Source organism: Numenius arquata, chromosome 8, assembly GCF_964106895.1.
Source record: "Numenius arquata chromosome 8, bNumArq3.hap1.1, whole genome shotgun sequence".
In the NCBI taxonomy this organism is placed as follows: domain Eukaryota; kingdom Metazoa; phylum Chordata; class Aves; order Charadriiformes; family Scolopacidae; genus Numenius; species Numenius arquata.
This window is the reverse complement of record NC_133583.1, coordinates 43,078,210-43,102,015: the sequence shown is the minus strand read 5'-3', so window position 1 is coordinate 43,102,015 and position 23,806 is coordinate 43,078,210. Positions and strand designations below refer to the sequence as shown.

General features: G+C 40.1%; 2 protein-coding genes across 3 annotated transcripts; both read right to left on the bottom strand.

The window, feature by feature from the left end:
- On the bottom strand, positions 1 to 9,575 carry DNTTIP2 (deoxynucleotidyltransferase terminal interacting protein 2). The gene is made up of 7 exons (XM_074152374.1): positions 8,747 to 9,575; positions 6,008 to 7,755; positions 4,025 to 4,154; positions 3,235 to 3,330; positions 2,689 to 2,853; positions 1,635 to 1,744; positions 1 to 150 (listed from the first exon to the last, which is right to left on the bottom strand). Exons 1-7 carry the CDS (start codon positions 8,843 to 8,845, stop codon positions 57 to 59), a joined length of 2,442 nt encoding a protein of 813 aa, XP_074008475.1. The 5' UTR covers positions 8,846 to 9,575; the 3' UTR covers positions 1 to 56.
- GCLM (glutamate-cysteine ligase modifier subunit) lies at positions 9,129 to 22,112 on the bottom strand. Of its 2 annotated transcripts, XM_074152375.1 has the most exons (7): positions 21,919 to 22,112; positions 19,097 to 19,162; positions 17,312 to 17,396; positions 16,494 to 16,550; positions 15,027 to 15,229; positions 13,645 to 13,759; positions 9,129 to 11,387 (listed from the first exon to the last, which is right to left on the bottom strand). In XM_074152375.1, the coding sequence occupies exons 1-7, from the start codon at positions 22,036 to 22,038 to the stop codon at positions 11,218 to 11,220; spliced, it is 816 nt and encodes a 271-aa protein (XP_074008476.1). In that variant the 5' UTR covers positions 22,039 to 22,112; the 3' UTR covers positions 9,129 to 11,217. The 2 variants fall into 2 exon arrangements, with proteins under 2 accessions (XP_074008476.1, XP_074008477.1); XM_074152376.1 differs by lacking the exon at positions 19,097 to 19,162 and having other exon boundaries at positions 21,919 to 22,038.
- Between the last annotated feature and the right edge of the window lie 1,694 nt (positions 22,113 to 23,806).

Sequence of the window (23,806 nt, the reverse complement as noted above, 5' to 3'; positions counted from 1 at the left end):
CTGTAAAATTCAAGTTTTATAATAACTTGTTCCAGCTTGTTATTTTTCTTCAAGTCTTAATTGTGAAATTTCTTCTTCTTCCGATTCCTCTTCCCTGCTGCAAAAGCTGCTTTTTCACTCAAGATCTCCTGATACTTCTTTTTATTATATCTGAACAAAATAGATAATTTACTTTTAAGCATGGTAAATCAAAGTTCAGGAAAAGGTAACATGGAAAGTACTCTACATATATAATTTGCCAAACTGAGTTCTCTCATGTTTTCCGAGTCAGATTTCTTTAGTTTTATACATTTATACATACGTAAAGGGAAATCAACACTTTAATTCATGATAAATGTGGATAAATTTGTTTTGAAGTAAATTTGATTGAAGAATCATTAATTTAATTTTGGCATAACCAGGGAGTTCTTCAATGCATATGCAATCACATTTTGGACAGTCTTCTAAAACACCGCTACTGCTCATAGTGCAAAGACTCCTCCATTTTGAAAATGCTATAGACAAATTACGTGCATTTTTATACTGTCTTCTCAGGAAACTCAAGATAATCAACCTTACCCTGCTTGAGACTGAAAGCTGAGATGAGATTAACACTAAACAATGAACAAGATATACTTACTGAATATGAGTTGCTAGCTCCTCTAATACAGATTCTTAGGTACCTGGACCAATCACCACAACAGATTACTGCATACCGAGCAGTACTGAGGCTTTTAATTGCGACACTGAAACCTGACAAATATCTGCACTAATGCTGAAGTATCTGGTTAAAGCCCTTCATTAGCCACAACATAAATTAACTGATCAAATTTCAAAGACATTAATTTTTAAAAATAGCTTCTAATAAATACCTTATAAATCAGGTCAAGCCAGAAAACTAGTTAAGAAATAGCTATACTAACTTGCCTTCCCGACACTAATAATTTTTACACGCCTGACAACGTTAACCTCATAATCCCAAATGACGTACTTCCAAGAAAGTATGTCATTATGTGAAAAAAGAGGTGCAGATTAACATCATGTCATAACCCATGTCAAAATGAATCAATGAAGGGATCTACTCCAGAAATCGTAGGTTAGGCAGACATTAATTAATCCAGCCTTCTAGAGCAATTTTGATTCCTATGACAGGAGGCAGACTGACATGCTTATAAAATGAAATTATATCAACTTTCATAGAATTACAGTCAGCACTTTTATGTCAATTAGGACAAAAAAAAATATTCAGTCTTTAAACAACAAAGAGTGCATGCATAGGTATAAATCACTCATCAGAGCCCTTGGTTTTTGGTGTAAGCCTGTGCAGACCCTTATTTTAGAAGTGAACCAGAATAGGGCTGATACGTTATCTCTTCAACACTGACATTCTTTTAAGAGTGGCTCCCAATAGCGATGACCCGACTTGGATAAAACCCTCTTATGAATATAAAAATATGCTGTCTCAGTCTAACTATCCCCTGTCCCCTAGATCTTCTCAACGGCAGTACTGCTGGAGTGCTAAAACAGACTAAAAAGTTTTCTTTGAAGTATAAAGAAAACATATAAGCTTAATAAAAACCACAAAAAAAGTTGCACAGTTAAAAATACTCCTCTCTCAGATAGAATATTAGAATTACAAAACAGTTTTTAAATACCTTCTAAACTCAGAATCCGCAAGCAGCTCTTCAACAATTGTTCTCTTCCTTTGTTTCTTAGGGATTCGACTATGGTAAAAGTCTATGGGAGAATCAACCACAGTTCCAACCTCGAAAACAGAAATGAAAACATTGTTACTGTACAGCAAGATGTTGATTATTTTGCCTTTTTTTTTTTTTTTTAATCCTCAGGAGCACGTGTAAAGACACCTGAGAAGACTAGAACGGTATCTTAAGAAGTGCATAATATCAAAAGAATTAGGCAATGTTTTGTACGCAGAGTCACTTTTTTGTCTCATTTTTTAGTACACAGAGGAAGACTACAGAGTTTTCAACACTGGACTGCTGCGTCAACACATCCTAACACTTTGCCGTCTCTGTCACTGTGGCGGTTTTGCCGATGGCTACACAGCAGTTAATCCAGCTCTAATACAAGGGCTTCATCCTGGAACGCATCACATTTTTTTCCAACCAGCATGTTAGCCAGTTCTGATGATTCGCTTCAGTAGTGGAGATACATGGAGTGAGAACAGTGGTAATATTTTGAGAAATGAAAACAATTTCCTCAAGCATGATAACTATTCAAACAGGTGTAAGTAGATAGAAGCCTATTTCTATAGTTTCTGCAGTAATTATTTTATTTATGCAAACCAACTCAAATCTGAGAGCTACAGCAGCAGAAATTACGGCTGATCACAAAGCTAGCTGTCTCCTTTCAAATTGTATTAGCTAGTCAACAAATAAATGCAGTTGTTAAAAAAGGCTGTTACTTAAAAAAAAAGCAATGAAAATCAAGTTCACTGAGGGTTTAGAATATGGATTAAGACAGATCTTTGTTCCGTACTATGAAATCACCTGAAATGAAAACACCTAGCATATACACATATGTAATATAGAGTTAAGAAGTTGTAAACTGCAGCCAAGTAATCAAAATACTTTAATAATTAAGCTATGAAATTAAATCAACATAGAGGCTACCTACAAAATAGGCAGGGAGTAAGAACAACTGTTCAGAACTTCAGCAGTACAATGCCACCTTCCGCTGCTTCCTTACCTGAAAGTACTTGGGTAGACCATCTCTATCATTCTTCTTATAAAAATGCTTAGGGTCCAATGAAGCTCTCATCTTCAAAACTTTAAGATCATTTTTCAGTTCACTCGTGATTTCTGGGGCTTTCATACCAAACCAACCATCACCTGTTGTTTTGGCTCGCTCTGCCTAGGATGCAATACCAAGAATAATAAATTTACATTCAGCAACTAGGACAGGATAGAGCAGGGAACTCTCCCCTCCAAAAGATCGATAAAGCATTTAGAACGTAACTCTGTTCCTTTAAAAAGCATATTTTATGACCATTATAATGAGAAGGTCATCAGCACTGTATTAATGACAGATTTGTACCATCTCAGCACACCATCTTTCACTTCACTGTCCTGGTGACTGACAGGAAGGCTTTTCACAGGACGGCTCAAGGAACACACTAAATTGCAGTTCACCACTCCACTTCCAGTGAGACTAGTTATATGCACACAGTTCCAGCATGGGGCTTTCTGCTGAAGCTGCTTGTGTTATTTTAGGCATTATCAGCTCTTCACTTACCCTGCGCTGCTTCTTTAGCTGGTGAAGCGATTCCCTGAAGGGTGGAACACATTCCTTTTTTTCAAAATCTGGAGTTATTATACTCTTCTGCAAGAGCTGTAAGAATTTTTTTTAATGTTAGACACTCATCTCACTGATACAAATTGTACTGCTTCGCTATATTTGCGGAACCTACTAAAGGAATCATGCAGAATCTAAGCAAGCATTGTAATACAATACTTGAGCTTCTCTGATCCACAACAAAAGTAGTAGGGATCCTCAAAACAGAATCCTGGCCAACAACGGAAAGCAGTTGGCTCGCTCTGGAAGAAGGGAGGTAGCAAATGCTCTAGAATAAGAGTGTTATCATGGATGAGCCTAAGAAAACAGTCTCGATGAAAATAACACATTTCCTATATCTCAAAGGGTGCTTTTGAAATAAAACTAATTTTGTATTAGGGACAGTACAGACCTTTGTTTACTGAAATTCATTCTTGCTATGAACTAAATATCTTGTTAGCAGACCTTCAGCTTGTGTACCATTAGGCAAAACTGCAGGCATAATCAACTTCGTTTTGTTTTACAAGATAATGCTGGTATTTGCACTGCTTTTTGGTTCCAGGAGTGTCACATATATTTAAATTCTTACCATTAAAACCAAACGTAAAACTACACTTTGGCCAAAAAGAATGGAAATTCTCAACAAACCATAAAACAGGATACTTCTTTAAAAACAAGTAAGCCAACCCTTTTAAATGGACACATTTGTGTTACTATAGTAACAGGCAATGGAGTAACTGAAACACATTACCTGGTCCTTCTCCTTCAGTTGTTTAACTGCACTCAATCTAGGCTTCTGGTTTTTTGCATCAAAACTAATATATAAACCTCCAAGCTTCTTGATGTTCAAACCAGGGTCTATGCTGCTGGAAAGATGTAAACTAAAAGAGAAATAGTTAATTATTAGAATACTGTAACAAGCACGCAGCTAAACCACCTACTGTCCTCTGAGACAGATAAACAGAAAAAATATTTTTCTTATTCTTCCCTCTTAGGTTCAGTTCTGTGATAATTTTAAGTCTCAGTACGTAGAAATACATAATTTACAGGTGACAGAAGATGGGGGGGGGAGAAATCATGCCATTATATGAAGTGAGAGCTTCTTAAAGAACAGTACCTGTGGAATGACTTCCACAAATCTTTCATATTAACTCTAATGCTGCAGCTCTAAGGCTGGAGCACCTCTCCTACAAGGAAAGGCTGAGAGAGTTGGGATTGTTCAACCTGGAGAAGAGAATGCTCCGGGAAGACCTTATAGCAGCCTTCCAGTACCTAAAGGGGGCCTACAGGAGAGATGGGGAGGGACTCTTTATCAGGGAGTGTAGCTGAAAGTGGGGAGATTTAGATTAGATATCAGGAAGAAACTCTTTAGTGAGAGGGTGGTGAGGCACTGGAACAGGTTGCCCAGAGAAGTTGTGGATGCTCCAACCCTGGAAGTGTTCAAGGCCAGGCTGGATGGGGCTTTGAGCAACCTGGTCTAGTGGGAGGTGTCCCTGCCCATGGCAGGGGGGGTTGAAACTAGGTGATCTTTAAGGTCCCTTCCAACTCAAACCATTCTATGGTTCTTCTCCTAGATATTACTATCTTCTATAAAATTGAATTCTGAATTCGTTTAGGCTTGCCAAAAGAACTCATGACTAGCACCCTTCTATAGATTGAGAAGCTTGCTAGCTAAAGAGAAAAAAAACCAAAACACAAAAGCACAAACATAGGAATGGTAAAAATATTGTCAACTCTTAGTAAAAAGTATGAAGCAGCTAGAATTCACTGTAGTAAAGTTTAAGTCCTGGTCTGTATAACAGTACTAGGAATAACGTTATTAAACATTTCTAAGCTAGTATGTTTCACATTTTTTTCATTACTTCATTCAGGCAAAGGAATGTATCTTCCAACAATGTGCAGTGGCTGACTGAAAAGGTTTTTGATGACAAGAATGCTTAAAAGCTGTAAAGTATTATGGAGAAATACAATAATATCTAAAGAGGTACAACAGATATTTATTTTAGCTTGAATGGTTATTAATACAACCCCTTTACAACTTTCTATTAAACTGTGACTAATCTTTTATGATACCTTTACACTGAACGCTTGGCTAAGTTTTTGCAAGACCTCTGGGCCTACCTGAATATTTTCAGAAGAATAAAACTTATTTAGCCTAAACAGAGTATTATGCTTTAAACATAGGAAGATTTTAGCAGGAGTTGGACTACAAGAGCTCAAGAGGTCCCATCCAACCTCAATTATTCTATGATTCCATGCTGGGCTGATTTCACTTGGAAGTGTCACCATCCCACAGCACAAGAAGAACTGAAAACATAAAAGTATACGCAACTGCTTAGGATTAAAAAGCATGATCTAATTAGGCAACGTGTAAGAAATTTACTGGACGTTTTGTTCTTTATATCTAAACTAAAAAATCAACCATTATGAAAACCGTGACCTGAATAAGCAATTAGGTCAGCCTGTCCAGTTTAAGCCAATTTCACATTTTGTTTTTTAAGCCCAACACAATTAAGGCCTCCAGATGCCAATTCTCTTCTGCTATATACAAAACTGGAAAAAACCAAACCCTGAATTTACGGACTGTATTTGTATTTTATAATCTGTGCAATCCCCACTTTCCATGTTAATGACTTATGCAATGAGACTCCTCCCTTATTTATTCTGCATCATATCCTATGTGTATGCTTTAACGAAAGGCAAATTCTTTAGTTATTCCCAAGATGATACTTACACATCAATCTGATTTTTCAACAAATCATCATCTTCATCTTTCTCATCTTCATCTATCAATTCCTCTTCAGCCTCTTCCAGATCTGAGGATTCCTCACCTTTTTCACTACATTCATGCTTACTTTCAGCATCACTAGCTTGGTCTACCTGATCTAGATAATACTTTTGGCTGGAACTCATGCCAGGCTCAGTATCAATTACAAAAAGCCCTTCGGCATGCACTGAACTGTTTTTCAAGGATTTCTTGAGGGAAGGAGTCCTCTTACCCGCCTCTTTATAACACAGATTCTCTTCAACTGCATCTATGTCTGCCACATCACTATTTTCAGACTCATCACTTTCATCTTTGCTCAGGAACAACGCAACAGAATCGTTTCCATTGCTTGATCTGTCACTGCTGTGGGATACCGATGCAGCACGTTCTCCTGTTTGGTCTTCACCTCTGTCCACACTGATTTCAAGCATCCTGCACCTACCAACGCTATCAGTTCTTTGTGAAACGGCTATGTCCTTTTGTGAGCTGCTCACTGCACTAGCTTGCTCACCCTGTCTTAATTTATCAGCATGGGTGAAAGACTGCTGTGCATCTGCTCTTTTGCATGCTGAAGCTTTTTTACTTTCATTTGATGTTATTTGCTCTTGGGATTCTAAAAATTGTTTGGGACTCACGCAATCAGTCAAAGAAAGATCCATACGCTCTAATTTCTCCTCCCTCGTAAGTATTTTACTGTTTTCTTCTTGAATTTGGCCACACGCTTCCTCTGAATCGTCTACCCCAAAAGACTGTCTACTTTTTCCTGCTTTTTTTCCAGGTAATTCGGTGTCACTTAGTTTGATTTTTCTAAGGCTGGTAGGTGTTACATCATTCAAAACCTCTTCTTTCATGTCTTTACTCTTGGTTGTATTGGTAAATTTGGAAGAACTTTTGGTTTTAGGTGATTTGGGTTCTTTATTATTCTCAGCGATGGAGGAGGCATCGTCTGTGTCAGAGACAAGTTCTGCGACAGGTCTAGAATCAGACATTTTTACTGGCTCAGATTTAACAGTGTCTTCTATTAAATTCTCATCTTCTGAAACAATTATGTTTCCTTTCTCAGTCTGCTTAATATTTCCTGCTTGTGATTTCCTTTGCGTGCTCCTAGTAACTCGTTTGGTAGTGATAGATGATTCTGTATGAGAACTTAAGCAGCACGACTCTGCATCAGAAATATCTTCACTCTGGGCTTCAGGAACTGTATCTGGCTGCAATTTCTTTTTGCTCTGCCTGCTTCTTGTAGTTCTTGTAGTTCTGGTAACAATGGGCATCTGGACACCAGAAACTGCAGAGGAACAAGACTCAGCTTCAGAGGTATCATCTTCATCCAGAATTCTGTTTAACTTCTTTACAAAAGCTGTCTTGTCATGTCTTTTTTTGTCAGGAGAATCCGGCTGACAAGGAACTACAATTTGACGCCGCCTTGTTACTCTTACAATCAAAGGTGTCTGAAGACCAGACACAGCAGAGCAGTTTGATTCTGTTTCTGACACATCCCCATCAGCTTGTCGTTCAGCAACAGATTGTGCTGAATAAACAGTTGTGTTGTCATTTCTAGTAATTTGCATCTCTAAGTTATCACTGACATCTGACTTTGTTTCTGCATGTTCCACCTCTCCAAACTGGGATTCCTGAACTACCTCTGGCTTATGAATTGATTTACTTCTTCTTCTAGTCCTCATAGACACAGGAATACTAGTTTCAGCAGATGCCACCTAGAAAAGGAGTTAAAAAAAGCGTGCCATTAACAAATAATAGCTATGCAAATTACTAACAATCTTTTTAAACAAATCTACTCAAGCTGACAAGTATTACAGGTCCCTGTGTAACCTTATCTATGTGGAAAAAGTGTTAACCCTCGCTTATCTGTTTGTCTACTGTCTTTTGCTCTAAGGCAGGAAAAGAAACACACACATCCATTAAGAAATACAAACAAGTATCTTCTAAATTTAAAAAGTTCTAGCAAGCTGTCACGGGAAGCAAATCCAGAAGCGATGTTCAGAAACACTGAAAGATTTGGTCTACTATAAAACACTGAAGCCTAGCAACTGGCAGAATGTGCCCCAAAATGGTTTCCATAACCAATTTTAGCAGTTTTAGGAACAGACTGGCCTCACAGCAACTGCAACACTAGGTATAATCTCCTTCAATGACGCTTGTAAATTACCTGGAAGGCAATTCAAAATTTTGGAAAGAAAAAACACTCGAAAACATCAGGATCTCCGGAACCACGTTGGAACAACATAATCCACGCTACACGAATGATCGGTATTTATGCAGTGGAAAAGCCCTAGAGAAATACTGCAGTAACTGTAGCGCAAAGGAAAAAACCCAAGTGATACCCTAACCCTTAACTCGCAACGTTAAACGGTTTAGCAACCCACCGCGGCTGCAAGCCCGGACGAGGGCAGGCGCTGGCAGGGCCGGCCGCTGCAGGGCACCGCACCGCTGCGGCACCGGCGGGGCGGCGCGGCACGCGGGCCTATTGCTGCCCCTGCCCCGCCACCGCTCACCGCCGCCAGCCTGGGCGACGCCACCGCCACCACCGACCCCATGGAGCGGGCGGGCTCCACCGCCCGCCCGCTGCGGACACCGGGGAGGGCCTCGTGGGGAGGCCGCACGTGTGCGTGAAGACGGCTGCCACCGCACCGCACGGCGTCCGGCTGCCCGCGCCCCCCCCCCCCCCCCGCTCCCGGCCCCCCTCACCTCCGCCGCGCCGGCGGGCCCGGAGGGACTGCGGCTGCCTCCCCCGGGCCGCGCCGCCTGGTCTCGGCGCTTCGCCGCCGCCCGCCTGGTGGCCACCATCTTGCCAGGCGCGGCCTGACGTGCCCGCCCCTTCCGGCGTCGCGGGGCGGGAGCACCGAGTGCCGGCCCCGCAGGGCAGGTCAAACAGTGCGGGGAAAGGGTCAGCGGGGTGCGGGGTGCGCATGGAAGGGCACTGCGGGAAGCGCAGGGCGGCGCGCCCTGCCGCAGCGAGCTCAGGGGAGAGTGCTGGGGCGGCCAGTAGATGATGAAAGCCCAGAGCGTTTTATGACAAAGCGTAAAACACCGTTATTGAGAAGGTGAGAATTCATACCAGGCACAGAGTAAAAGCCTACAAGAATTTCAAATTTTAATTCAAACTTTCAAGTTTCTCATGAAAGGAAATCCCACCTCTCCCACTTTGATACAAAACAAAATTAACGAGGCAACCTGATAACGTTACACTATCAGCGACTCTAGAAAAATAAGATTATGTCTTAAAGTTATCATGTCTTAAGGGGTACTTTTCTACAGCAAGCAAATTGTTAACAGTTTACAGAAAGGAAATAAACAATTATCCCATCGGAGCAGCCTATACATTGTTGTAGCTCAATTCTTGTTTCGTAGCACTTCAATTTATAAAACTGAGCACACATGCGAGTAATACAATACAGAATGTCAACAGCCAAACACAGAACTTACAGATAGTGGTTAATCACCAGCAGCACACAACTCAAAGCTGGTAGGCAAGTTTAAAACGAAACTCATGTAATTTTGGAACTCTGATACACACTGACCCAACACTAAAAAAAAAAAAAAAAAAAAGAAACTAAATTTTGATTAGGAGAAAAAAAATAAAATCAAACTTTTATTGATGTGTTACTAGTTCCAGTTCCTCCCCTCTCTCACATACCAAAAGAACTGAAGTAGTCCAGGAGAATTTCCCAGTATTTGCCACCTACAGATAAGATGTTTGAGGACTCAAAAGGTATCTTGAAGAAGAATAATCTTTTACTTTAGTGGAATGGATTATGGGAAGCTGACTCTCTAGACATTGCCTACAGACATTCTAATTCCACTAGCTGCCTACATGACAGAATTTGAAAGATGTTGGTGAAGATTCATTCCCTTACAGTCCAAGGCTCAAAATATGTACAACTAAGTTAATGAGTACTACTAGTATGAAGTCCTGCTCCTACCCGAAATCAAAACACAAATAAGCATTTCAGATACTCAGTATCAAGCTCCCGCTGAACTACAAGTTGAGCTTTTGCTATCTGTTCTGATTTAAAGGCCAAGGAAATGAAAAGGCCTTTTCGATAGAAAGACTACATTAAACCAGAAGCCTTGCCTTAGCTGCAGCAATCTCTCTAGGCTTCAAAAGCCAGTGTGCCAAGCTACTGCCAACCAGAAATAGACCTAACTTCAAGCTAACCCTTGCATCATTTCTGCATGGCACTCAAGTAACAAAGTTTCCAAGGCAACCCCAAAAAGAAGTCATCCATCCATTTTACACAATCCTGTAGCGAACAGCTTCAACGCTTACTATCTGTTCTGACTTGGCCAATTCCGATTGTGTAGTTCACAAGTATCGAAAAAACAAGCCACAGTTGAGAAGATAACAGGCACAGTTCAATTTTTGATTAACATATTTCTTTTCATCACTTGTTTTCAATTCTTAAACATTCACACAATAATACATTTTCTATTTCAAACAGTACAGATGCCATCACACTTGTGCAAACAGTAAGCACAGCATATTGAGGCACAAAGAAGCCAGCAGAATTCAAGTAACAGTCAGAAAGTAATTTGGAAGATGCATTTTTTCTAAATCATATAGGTCTTTTACACTATATTAAAAATAAGCTGATTTTCCCATCCACACAAATTAAACAGCTGACTTGCCTATATATACATACCAAGTAATGAGATACCAGTTTAATTTTTTTGGGAAATTTTTCATAAAAGATGACAATTTTCTATAAAAACTAGTCCTCAAATGCTTGAAATCTATGAATCCACCAGATAAGTAACTATTATTTAAGAGAAATTATTATTTTTTTAAATAAAAATATATATGTTTCTCTATACTACCTAATGGCAGCTAAAATATAATGAAAAATTTACAGTGAACTGGTCATACAAAGAAAAATATTTTAAACTGTTTCTCTAGAGAATTTCATTTGAAAACAAACAAACCCAAAATATTTCATATTTTAAATGAACTGGTCAATAGGTTAAGAAAGATAAATAGTGTTAGAACACTGCAGACAGTCCTGCTCACATCACACCAAATAATTACAACTTTTGGTCTTTGTCACAAATGCTGTAAAAGTGTCTCTATGAAAAAAAAAAAAAAAAAAGCAAGGTTTCCCCCATCCCCAAGAAATTAAAACAGTAAGCCATTAAAAAAAAAAAAAAAAAAAAAAAGTGTTTTAAGAGGCATTTCTTTTAGCTTGCATGATATAGCCTTTGGACTTGATAATTCCTCTGCTTTTAACAATGACTGAATACCGGAGAAGCCATAAAGGAATCCACTCGTGTGCTTTCGTGTTCTGGATGCTTTCCTGAAGAACTTCTTGGAAACTTGCTTCACAAAGTAATTCTGAAGTTAAAAAGGGATATTCATGCTTTAAATAATATCATGTAAACAGCTGCAAAGAGCAATACTTAGTAAGAGAAGCCTTTTCCTACAGTCAAAAATCTTAAGCAGTGCCAGATATTCCACAGATCCACTCTTCCAGAACGCACGTAGGGTAAAAGCAGCTGAATATTACAGAAGAAATCTTCAGGACACTGTTTTTGCAACACTGAGTATTTCCCACAAAACTAATTAACTGAGATTTCTATAATATCAAATGGAGTTGATCAGCAGAGGCGTTAGCAGGAAAAAGTGAACATTAAATTTGAGAAGCTGGCTAGACAGACCAGAGGCGAGTAAAGCATAAGCCTGAAATCAGCAAAGTACTGAGCATTCTCAGTTACCTCTGCAGTCACTGGAAGCTCATTATTTATAGCATCTCCCATAACTAGCCTCATAGTAACCGCAAGCCCAGAAAGCATTAAGAAAAACAGGCTTAAATGCCACAAAGCAGAAAAGGAAGGCAAGTAAAAATCCTCCTAGTTTCCTCTGGCAAGTCAGTCAAGGGAACAATCTCTTTGATGAGGAGTGTACCCAAACGACAGTCTCCGTAGTGTTCAGCTGACCATTACAGAAAAGTTAAGCTTAGCAAACAATGCATAAAGGAATCGCTGCTTACTTTGTTTTCTATCCAAACCATCATCTTCATTTCATGACTCTTGATAGAGAGTATTTATTAAATTGCAAGTTACACTTTGGACTTCGCAGGACATGGAAATTGTCGGATTGAATGGCAATTCATCTTGCATGCTGCCAGAGCAGTGCTGATACAGGCCCAAGCACTGATGAAATTCATTAGTTGTAACAGTGGTACTATAAAGCATGTACTTCATAAATAGCATTTCATGTACCTCTTATTTGTGTGTGTCGGGGGGGAGGAATGGGAAGAAATAGAAACTATAAAAGTATAATCATCATGAATAGTTGGTCATAAGGAAGAATGTAGGGAAGGAATAAACAAAATATTGTTTAAGTCTTCTCACAATTTCAGCAAGATATTTAAGGCATCATCATAGTGAAGAAGATCAGAGGATGTTTGAGAGAAACTAATATAATATCCCAGACTACTATAGGGAGCTAGTAACTCACAGTTCTATAGTCTAAAGGAAAGCCTCCAAGTCCCTCAATCATTTACTAAGTGAATCACTGCACAAAACAAGTAAAGAATAAAGAATTTGCACCAACTTGTTTTGTAATAATGTTATTTTAAGTCACTACTTCAAAATAATTCTGCTTAACAAGTAATGATTTTACATATTGTCCTGGTTTCAGCTGGGATAGAGTCAATTTTCCTCCTAGTAGCTGCTGTGGTTTGGATTTAGTATGTGAATAATGTTGATAATACACTTTTTTTTTTTAGTTGTTGCTAAGTAATGCTTATATTAAGTCAAGGACTTTTTCAGCTTCCCCTAAAAGCTGAGAGGGAGCATAGATAGGACAAGCTGGCCAAAGGAATATTCCATACCATAGATGTCATGCTCAGCATATAAATGGGGGTTGGCTGGGGGGGCAGGAATCCACGACTGCTGCTCAAGGACGGGCTCATCGTGTGGTGAACAACTGTATTGCATCACTTATTTTATACATTCTTTTATCATTACTGTTATTATCTTCTCTTCCATTACCTTTCTATTAAACTGTCTTTATCTCAACCTATGAGGCCTCCTTTTCTTCTCCCCTGATTCTCCTCCCCTGTCCCACTGGGGAATGGGGAGTGAGTGAACAGCTGCACAGTCCTGGTTGCTGGTTGGGGTTAAACCACAACAGGTCTAACATTACTGAACTACTCAGAAATCAACTGACCATCAATATTTCTATGCAAGATATCTCACAGACAAGTTCTAGGCAAGCAGATTGTCATTTGTCATTTAGTGGCCTTCAGCATTACAACTTTCATTTCATTCTATGTTTTGTAGAAATAAGCTGGTTTTTAAACATATGTAATACAAATTTCTCATTAGTTAGTTGTTCTATTTACTTTATTTTCTCTGATTAAAACAATTTCAAGAGACTATCCAAGCTGGAAGACTGCCTTTTCCCTCCCTTTCTTGAAGCAAAAGCAGGAACTTAATAGAAATATTTTATAGAGGAGAAACTTTTGGAATCCTTTGTTCAGGATTCAAATGTAGCAAAGTCTGAAGTTTGGAGAAGATTATTCCAAATTCTGTACTGAATAAATGCATTTAGAAGTCGTCTGTTAACTTATCTGGGAAGGCCTTACCTTTTGGGTCATTGTGAGTTAACAGCTGTATGTCAAACTGTTTTGCAAACGCTGTGAGATCAGGTGGCATCACACAACAGGAAGCTAGGTTCACCTGATTACTACTTGGTTTCACCTGAAAGTAACAGAATACTTTTATAAGAAAAAAAAAATTAATGTACTTATTTTAGTTGTTTCCCCCATGCCCTCTATTGCAACAGAAATTTTGCTTTGAACAATTTGCTTTTGACCATTGTTTTGAGGTCTGAACAAGGGTAATTAATTCTGCATGATGCTGAACAGGCAACTTCTACATCAGCACAGAGCCCAAAACAAGAATAGATCTAACTTCAGGTGCTGCCACAGCCAAGATGAGTTACTAACCCATTCTGGCTTCCTGTCTGCTGTGCTCCCTAAACAGCAGCAGGGGGTTAGGCTTTTTTCCCCTCCCTAGTAAAAACATAATAGGGATGTTACTTTGAAAAAGACATCAAGTAAAAAAATCCAAAAAAAATTTTGTTAAGTACATATAATTTGCAGTCTTCTATGCCTTCAGGTAAGTGTCTAAATCAGATTAAGTTAAAAGAGGTACTCTTTCACTGACTCTCTGCTCATCACAAACTGCTTTCATTATTGCCACGCAAGTGGTCATTTATCCCCTCAATTACCCTCCTCTCAGAATACACAAAACAGCGAGGAGCACAAATCTGGACTCTCAGCAGGACCTCTTATATAGATACAGTATGTCCACATACCACAAAAGAAGTATCATAAGAGGAGTATTCAAAGAACTAATATGGAAACTGTAGATCCACAAGCTTACATGAGCATGGGCACACACTAGTACAGATCTCCATCATTCAAATATTAAGAGGCAATTAGTCATATTGGAGAAAAAAAAAAACCATTGTGCCACTTCATTCACAGCTGGTTCCTCTTTGCATTTAAGCTTAGCATTCAAGCAGCGTTTTTCCAAGGGGAAATCCCTCCATTCACAACACAGCTTAAAGCAACAACAGCTATGTTTTCAGATTTACTGGAATAGATCTGAAGGTTTAAGAAAGAGTACTCTTTATACTCCTTCCTAAATACAAAAGCATTCAAAACTCAAACCTTCAGTACTTCAAAGAACCTGCTACTGAACAGGTCTGTGGTTTCCAGCCTTTGCTGGTCCATACGTATAAAAGCACTGAACAAGTGACAGCCACACTTTGAGCCTCCCCGACCTTGAACCACCCCCCACCTTATGGATTGTGCCCATCCATAAGATGCTGAAAATAACAGGGCTAATTAATATTTTGCATGTAAACCCATTTATAACAGAAGCTTAGAACAACATGGCAGCCAACAAAACAACAGTTTCTCTGTCCTAGAAATGCTACAAGTCGGAAGCTCGTCCTCACCTGTGCCCACAGATACAGCTGCTCTAACAGTGTTTTATCTAGGTCAGAGGTCCCTATGGCAACAATCTTTTTGTTTTGAACTAGATTTTCAAGTTCTTGCCAATAAGGTTGCAAATACTCCAAGGAGAGGCTAGTTCCATCTTCAACAGGAGGTGGGGCAATAATGACAGAGTCTAACTGAGCAACTCCGAGGGCAGAACACGCTGCGGAAAAAGAACAGAGATACTGCAAAATCTTTTGTGAGATACAAACACAAGCAGCACGACTCTTCAAATTCTGCAAAACCCACACCTCCTGCTTCACTCTGCTAGCTTCCCATTCACCACTTGAAACCTCGAGTGTATCAGCAGTCAAGGATAGTAACACAATGTTTTCAGCAAAGAATCAAAGATGCAACTGAAGGACAAGTTTCACTTGTAGGTCTTGTGGGAAAACCCAAGAAATCAACAACAAAAACCCCACTACCCAAGTAAGCATGAAGCTTTTTTCTCCTTTTCAATGTTAAAACTGTATTTTTCTCTGAAGACAGTGGTGATATACAGTTCTTGATTTTTTCACTTTCAATTTCTTCCAAAATTTGTAATTTTCACTCTGAACTATAATTCAAGTACAGGGCATGGACTAGGATAACTATTTGATACGTATGTAAGGAATTAAAACTAAAAGCACACTGAATATGGAGATTTAAATTGCCAAAGAGAAGTGACAAGTCTTGGAGTATCACTGAGCTTTAGGAAAGATGCAAAAAGAATAAAATTAGCTAAAGAAATTATTTTCTTGTGGGGGAGGATTCTATCAAGTCTATCTATCATTTTAACAAATGGAACTACAACATACAATAAAGAGGCTATTAACTGGGGTATCATTAAAAGAAAAGAATGATATGTGGCCCTCTGTTCTTTGGTAACCCCTTACGCCCAACAATCTTCCAAAGTGGTAAAGTTCGGTGCTGCTCACAATTACTTCTATGTTAGGCTAACAAAACTTTATGTATCAGTACAGCCATCGTATGGTATTTTCAATAAAACTTAACTATTTCATCATCTGCTTGCAGCATTGTTTTATTTCCTAAATAATCTCTAAAATACTGCAAAGTTAGTAGCTAAATTCATCTTGTCAAAAACAACTAGCAACTACAACAACTGGTAAGAACTATTGCATCATTGTTGCTAAAACATCACATGCTATTCACTTTGTAACAAGTTTTGGGAGAAAGAATAAAAACTTGCTTCTGCGTGCAGCAAGGAGTCAGATTGGAGTTCGTGGACCCAAGGTTACAGCAACCCACGTTTAGTAAGTTTACTGAGTAAAGTGTAAATAGACTTGGTTACCCAAGTCTCTCAATAGGAAAACAGAACATACTTCTAACAGTCACTGAATACACCTCTTAGATGGAAAAGCTTCTAATTTTATTTCTAAGTACTGAGGTAAAAAAGAAACCCTACCAAGTTCAAGTTTCACACTTACCGAGGTCAACTGCATCTCTGATTGATGAAGAGTTTGATCCAACGATGAAAAGTTTTGCTATTTTCAAAGAAACTGGAATCAATAACTAATCAAGCCAGCTATTACTACGTATACAGCTATCTACTTTTGCTATATACGCTACTTATGAGTTCTTGGGCAAAGGGTTCTTGGAATATACACCAATTCAAAAACTGAGGAAAAAAAAAAACAACCTTCTGAAAAGTGACTGCCCAATATAGGCACTGTTCTCTTAAATTTCAAATTTGTTGTACAGTCTCAGAATAAGAAATCATGCAGTTAGATGATCTAATAAGCTGTAAAGCTAGGACTTAAGCATCAAGACACTAAGCAATAACCATAACAACCTGTATAAAAACCCCAAACATAACAGTACAAACAGACCTCTTCACAACTTACTGAGACTCAAAATGTACTACTGTTAGTTTGGACTGCCTCCTTCAAGTTCATCATATTCAACCTGGAAAAATTATGCAAATAAATGTGCTTCCAAAGCTATTTCTTAATTGCAGTATTATCTGTAATATTTGGCTTCAGAAAACTCAAAGATTCATAAAATACATTTATAATGTCTTGAGGGGACAAGTTAAATTAGAAAAATGCTGAGCTGCTTTAAAACCTGAAACATGAATTCAAGTCTTTCTTAGCCAACTTCTAGATTACCCAAATGACAGTGTGCACCGATGTCATTTGACTTTGCAGTTACAAAACACGGTGGAAAAAATTACACATATGAACATCCTATTAATGACTGCATATGAAACTTTTTTATGCCACCAGATTTTTGACTATGCTCTTACCTGAAACTTTCAACTCATCCCTTTCTTCAGGATTTATTTTTTCTATAGCTTGAGCTACAGTGCATTCCAGAACCTCCAGTATTTCCTGTAGTAAGCACACGAGACTTAGGAATAACTCTTCAAGAGGAGACAGTAAGTTCCGGAAGAATGTTTTTAAGTAATTTAAGAAAAAAAAAAAAGCCTAAAAGCTTACAGCAGTTACAAATAAAAACAATATAAAAATGCAACAATGACAGAAAGAAAGTAACCCAATACTTCTTGATCTCTGAGGAGAGGTCAGGAAAATGAAGCTATATGAAAGGCTCTATATGTATATGCCCCTAATATAAAAATTACAAATTACTGATAAGAATTTTTGAAATATGATTTAGTAGCGTTTTGATTTTCTGCTGTGCCAATTCAAACTGCCTTTAAAAAAAGCCTCATGACCAGCTGAAAAAAACCCCTATCAGAATTAGGGGGTTTGGGTGCCGGGTAGGAACATCTTTGCATAAAAGTATTGTGCAAATTCAGTAAAGTCTATGAAAAGCCTACAGTGAAAATGCTGTAAAATACAGATCTAAAACAGTATTTTTGAAACTAAAAATTAACAAAGTTTCAGAGATTTCACCTTCTGACCTCACTTATGACTAAGCCGACATCTCATGTCAGATGGCACAAGGTAACTTATTTGAAGTTCTTACCTACAGGAGACCTTGTGTTATACACACACACATCCCCAACCAAGGAGTCTTTGGTAATTTTTGCTTCCCTCCCAAAAAACCCTCAAGTAAGTCTTCAAGTTATTCCATACAGTCGGCATTTTAAATTAAAGTTTTGGGTTTTTTTAATTACTGGAAACCATTATAACTCATAAAAGAATTTGGAATTATGCAGTTAACGTGTTTTGACTGTAAAACCTACCTTACACTAAATAATTAACTCGAAATGGATCACTACATGTTAGAGACAAATGTTTGTTATTTTTTTGAGCAATCATTAGATGTTCCACAAATCATTCAGCAATAACTGCCTCGCCATGCTCCAGCGTGGAATGTAGCAATGGCAGTTGATGCCACCATTACACAAGAACTGGTAAAACCCCAAAAAATGGTCAGGAAAGTTACTTAGGGCTTTAAATGAAACATGCCAGTATTTCACAGAACAAATACTCTTTCTAGTGGAAACCAATTACTCCTTTGCTGAATTTCAGAAGCAATATTGAAAGAGGAGCAGGCAAATACACCAAAATCTTGATGTCAGATGTCCATGACTGTGGTTTTAAGAATTATGTGGAAGTCTTTAGCCCTCAAGTAAAAAAAATGCCGCTTCAGCATCTTCAGAAATATTTCTGAGACAACCAAGGCTACACTTCAGAGTTCCTCTCCAAACAGGATGATTTCCAGCTACCTAGTTTGTCATCCCCATTGTTTAGATAATTCTCCATTAAGTTTTTACAAGCACACTACCAAACTTCTACAGTACACAGATTTATTTATTTTTTTTGTGATTGCCTCAACAATTAACTTGAAATCTTACAGACCAGGACATTTACTTCATTTAGAATTGCCTTATTTGCCATCAACAGGATTCTTTACTTTGGTATTTCTTAACTTCTCCAGATTTTCTAAATATTAGGAAAAAAAAAAGAAAGGGTGTATGAGAAGTACTCTTTTAAGATATCTGGAGCTGCAGATACTTTTACAGAAATTTCATAGATTTGTTTATATTTTAAAAGGTGTGAAAACAGAGAAATATATGGTTGGTTACATGTAACATGGATACCATGCATAACACCTCTCCTACCTGATTTGGGTCTTGTCCAATCTTTGAGCTCCATTCAGTCAGCGTTTTCTGAATGCAGTCCCGCACCTACAAAATATTGTTTCATATTGAAGCGTAGGTATGTTACCGCTGCACAGAAATACAACGATTCACAGGTATGTAGGACACTGAACAGGTGAACTCATGACACCATTCCTTCAACCACAGAAGATTCTTCCTTCGTAGCTTCCATCTGAAACTTGTTCAAACTAGTTTACTCTAATATTTCCCTCTCCTCTTTCACAGAGTTTTAGCAGTAATACAAGCACTGTACTTCAATTATTTCTCAGACCAATGCCGTCTTTAAAGGCAAGAACAATGCTAAGCAACAAGAACTAGGGTGTGGGGTGTTGTGGTTTTTTTTTTTTTGTGTAGAGATTCTTAAGTTACAATGCAGTCAGATAATAGCATACGTGCTGTGACACTGTTAGAAATGAGACATTACAATCAATCACTAAATACTCATTATATCAATTACTTCTCTTTCCAAGGTGTATCTGACCCTTTTCATTTACTGCCTGCCTATTCCACTGTGCCAAACCACTAATGCTTTTAAGTCCTCCATTACTGAAGGGGGAATCTTCAGATCCTACCCCACACTTGCATTTTTCCTGCATCCACCCCTGCAAAATAAACATAACTAAGATTCTGATCATGGATTTTCTTGAACTTAATAAGGCATAACTATTAAGTCTAAATCAGCTAATTCACTGCATATTGCACCAGCGCTTCAGCTCTACCAATCAATGCTCTAGTTTCCCTCTGACACATCTCGGGAGTAGTTACCCTGCAGGCTAAATAAATACACTGTTGAGACTGCTATATGCCACAGGTATGGAGCACTTTCATGAGCTGCAGCTTTACTTCACTTTTAGCAATGTATTTTATAACTATGTGGATACCTTCTTTTTGTACCATTAAATAGCATTTTCCTGTGACATTAATTCAGAGAGCTCATAATGCTATGCACAAACTAGAAGACAACACCCACCCATGAAACCGGATTTCACAAAGTTTAAGACAGTAATAATACTTTGTAAGCACAAATTCTATACATTCTTTCCCAGTCATTTAAAATGGCATGAAAAAGATAACTAAATCAAAAAGGTAAGAATTTATTCCTGCCCACTAAATAGTTATCCACAATGCTGGAACTCTTTAGCCTATTTTGATGCAACTTATAAGTTATCTTTTCCTTTCTGAAAGAAAGTGAGACAGTGCCAAATATGTATATTCTGTATATTGCTACTTTGCAACTGCCACACTTTATATTTCTAGCACAGTGAGTATGCACAAGCCTCTCTCTCCCAGGCGCACCATTCCACTGCCCTCAACACATGTGAAAAGTGCACTTGACCAGTGCTTTGACCAGCTTTTCCAAATACAGCTACAACCCCAAACTCCTAATGTTAGGGTTCATAGTTTGCAAAACTTTAGCTTACATCTGCCACTGAGAACTATACAGACAGTAACTACACCATCAAATAGAAGAGATAAAAGCCAATTTCTTCCAATTAATACCAACTATTTATTTTTGGAATTCCAGCAACTCTGGAAAGCAGGCAGCCTTATGTTTAAACACAGATTTCCCCGTAAATAAATGAATTAAAAATACCGTAACTGATTAGTTATGCACACTAGCCACTCTTTATTTAATAACCCTCCAGAAACTACTCACACAAGGGTGCCTGTACCATACCACTACCTCTTTGCTACAGAGTCTAGCCCTATTTCACACAGATCACAGAATGTTGGAATAAGCAACCAGGCCAAATAGAAGCAGTTATTACTAAATAAAAGTATGATGAATTCTTCCTTCTCATTACATCATCCTCCCAGTCACCTTTCTTACATTTGTGCATGGTTAATATGCAATCAACCAACTTCTAGGTTATCAGCAGAGCCACTACATAGCAATAACCAGCCAAACTCATAGTTCTTCTGATGATTAAATGACTATTTTCAGATTACTGTGTCATGACAAGTCAGCGAATACAGCGGGGTTCTGAAGTTCATGGCCGCAGGATCTCCAGCCATTTTATCAGGATAACTTTAAGTGTTGATACATACTGCTAAGGGTAATAGTTTTAAAGTGGTAATTAAAAAGCTTGTTCAACTTTCTAATAAAGAACAACGGCTATATTTAAATTAAACAGAAATGACTAATTTTCCTCAGACCTTTCATCACGACGAAATTACTAAAATTAATTTCAGGTTGGAAAAGAGAAGGTTCACCGTTTGTAATGCAAGCTCACACCTAGCCATATCTTCCTCTCGCCAAGGAAGTATCAAGGGTCCCCTTTGCCATCACAGACAGTACTCGAACTTGCAAGCGTTTTCAATTCTTCGTTCCCCGAGAGCAGAAACGCGGTCTGGCTTCTTCAGAAAAACCCAAAAGACAGCAAAGTGCTTCCGGGGGCACGGTGTGTGTGTGTGTGGGGGGGACTGTTGCTAGTGAGGCTTGTCCTGGCTGGCCCTTGGCCTCGCCAGCCCGCTGCCTTTCCGCCGCGCTCCCTCAGGCGCGGCCCGGCCCCAGGCCGTTGGGGCAATTAAACCCTCTTCCCCTCCGTGAGGAACACCAGGCCGCGTTGCCCACCGCCAGAAAAACCAGCCCTACTGCGCATAACGCCTCGATCGGTCGGACGCTCCGCGCCCACCGGGAGGGCCACCCGGCGCTCCCCGCCCCCGCCGCGGCACGCCGCCTCCCCATCCCCGCCGCGCAGGCGCCCGCCACCCCTGCCGCCTCAGGGCGAGCCCCCCGCCGCGGCGCCCTGAGGGGGAGCCCCGGGGCCCGCCCCGCTCACCTCCTCGCCGGGGGTGGCCGGGCACTTCTTGCGCAGGCAGCCCCAGTTGAGGAGGTTGCCGGTCTGCAGGGTGAGGGTGGCCGCCCGCTCCAGCAGTGCGCGGGCGCCGTCCGTCCCCATGGGGAAGGGCTGGCGCGGCGGCGACAGCGACGATGACCGCCGGGCTCCCCGCAGCACCGGGCAGCGCCGTGACTCAGCACAGACAACGGCGGCGGGAGGGGCGGGAGGAACGGTTTGTAACCGTCCCCGGTCACATGGCGCGCGGACAATGGGCGGCGGGGCGGGCGGGCGCTGCACCGCCGCGCCTGCGCGCCGCCCCTCAGCGGGCGGGTGGGGCCTGCTGCCGGTGCTGCCGGTGCTGCCGCGCCCCGGGCGGGCTGTGGCGGGGTCCGGGAGTGGGTCCGGCGCCGCGGCCTGAGGTGCGCCCGGGGTACGCGTGGGCCTGCCGGGCGGGGACGCCCCGCCGTTGGGTACCACACACTCGCCTCCGCGGGTCCCGAGGCGCCCGCCGGGCCGGACCGGGCTCCGGCCGGGCCGTGAGCGACTGCGGTGGGCGCAGTGTCGTCCCCTCACAAACAGTACTCGTGTAGCTGCTCTAGGCTCCGAAAATTTAATAGAACCATCCGAATTTTGGTCACGGCGCTTTCAACTGCCAGGTAGCGATGACAGGCACCGAGATAAAAGGCCCCCAAAAGGAAACCAAATGCTTATCTGGTTGGGTTATGTCTGCATTTTGATGGAACCTAAAACTGACTGTCAGGGCATCACTCCGGTTTTACACTGGCTGGTTTCAGTGAAGACACAACGGGTGAAACTTGAAGGATTATGGTTTGGGGATATTTTTTAAGAGCAGGTGGCTTCTGGAAAGCCACATTCTGAACATTAAAGTCCTTCCGTATTGGAGATCAAAGCGTGTGTTTCTTTTTTTCTTTTTTTTTTCATAACTAATGTAAAGGGAACAGTGAACCACAATTTATAGTTTTGCTGGCAGCACAGGAATTCGAGTTGTTTCTAACAGATTTTCCTTCCCCAGGCTGCTTGTTGCGCTCATACAGAGAACCCATTTGCATAACTTGTGTCAGTCTGAAGCACTGCCCCATCGCTTTCTGGTACAGAAGGTTAGTTCAAATGTTCTTTATATTTGTGTTCTGATTACTTTTCTGTATTGGATTACTTTCATGTATTTGAAATGTTTTCCTCATTGTATGAATACAGAGCATCTGTAAGTGAAATACGCTGAAAGAAGAGTCAGCTTATTTGAAAAAGCAGTTTTGTTTTGTTTAACGTAAAAATCCAGAAGGTCAAACCTGGCCCAAAGGTTGACCATCCAGGCTCGTAATCGGCTCAAGGAGGAGTGTACATCTCCATACTCCTTCACAGGTTTACCCATATTTACACTAGTAGTGAATTCTGTCCCGTGGGTCTTTCTGATCGACCTTCTGGCTTTCCAGTAGAAGGGAAAGAAAGGGAAAGAAGCCCTTGTCCAGAAGGGCTGGCTTTCCAACCCTTTCTTTTAGTGAAATTTATTCTTTGATATTTCATTTAAGTAGCTTTGATGGTTATAATTCTATGGAAGCAGGTTAAATTTGGGGATTGCAGGTTTTCAAACGGTGCATAGCATAAATCTTTCTGTCTAATGGAAGTTTATGGCAGCGAAAAAGCAATGTTCCTTTACAGCATTGTAGAATTTTCTGATATTTAATTACCTTAGCTCTAGAAAAAGGATATCACATAATGACGACTGGTTGGAGGAAAAATAATATCAGCCTCTGTACTGCTTTATGCCGTGCATTTAATTCTCCGCAGCAGCAGGAACACATCACAGGAAAGACAGGATCTCAGAAGAGTTCTGTTGTCAGTCCAGTCACCCCAAAACCCAAGGTAAACT

Coding starts and splice junctions, on each gene's coding strand:
- DNTTIP2 (XM_074152374.1), bottom strand. CDS start 8,845: ATGGTGGCCACCAGGCGGGCGGCGGCGAAGCGCCGAGACCAGGCGGCG. Junction 4,155..6,007: donor TTGAAAAATCAGATTGATGT/GTAAGTATCATC, acceptor TTTCTCTTTTAG/TTTACATCTTTCCAGCAGCA. Junction 1,745..2,688: donor GTCTACCCAAGTACTTTCAG/GTAAGGAAGCAG, acceptor TCTGTTTTCGAG/GTTGGAACTGTGGTTGATTC.
- GCLM (XM_074152375.1), bottom strand. CDS start 22,038: ATGGGGACGGACGGCGCCCGCGCACTGCTGGAGCGGGCGGCCACCCTC. Junction 19,163..21,918: donor CGGCCACCCCCGGCGAGGAG/GTGAGCGGGGCG, acceptor AATATTTTGTAG/GTGCGGGACTGCATTCAGAA. Junction 13,760..15,026: donor AGCTGTATCTGTGGGCACAG/GTGAGGACGAGC, acceptor TGTTACTTTCAG/GTGAAACCAAGTAGTAATCA.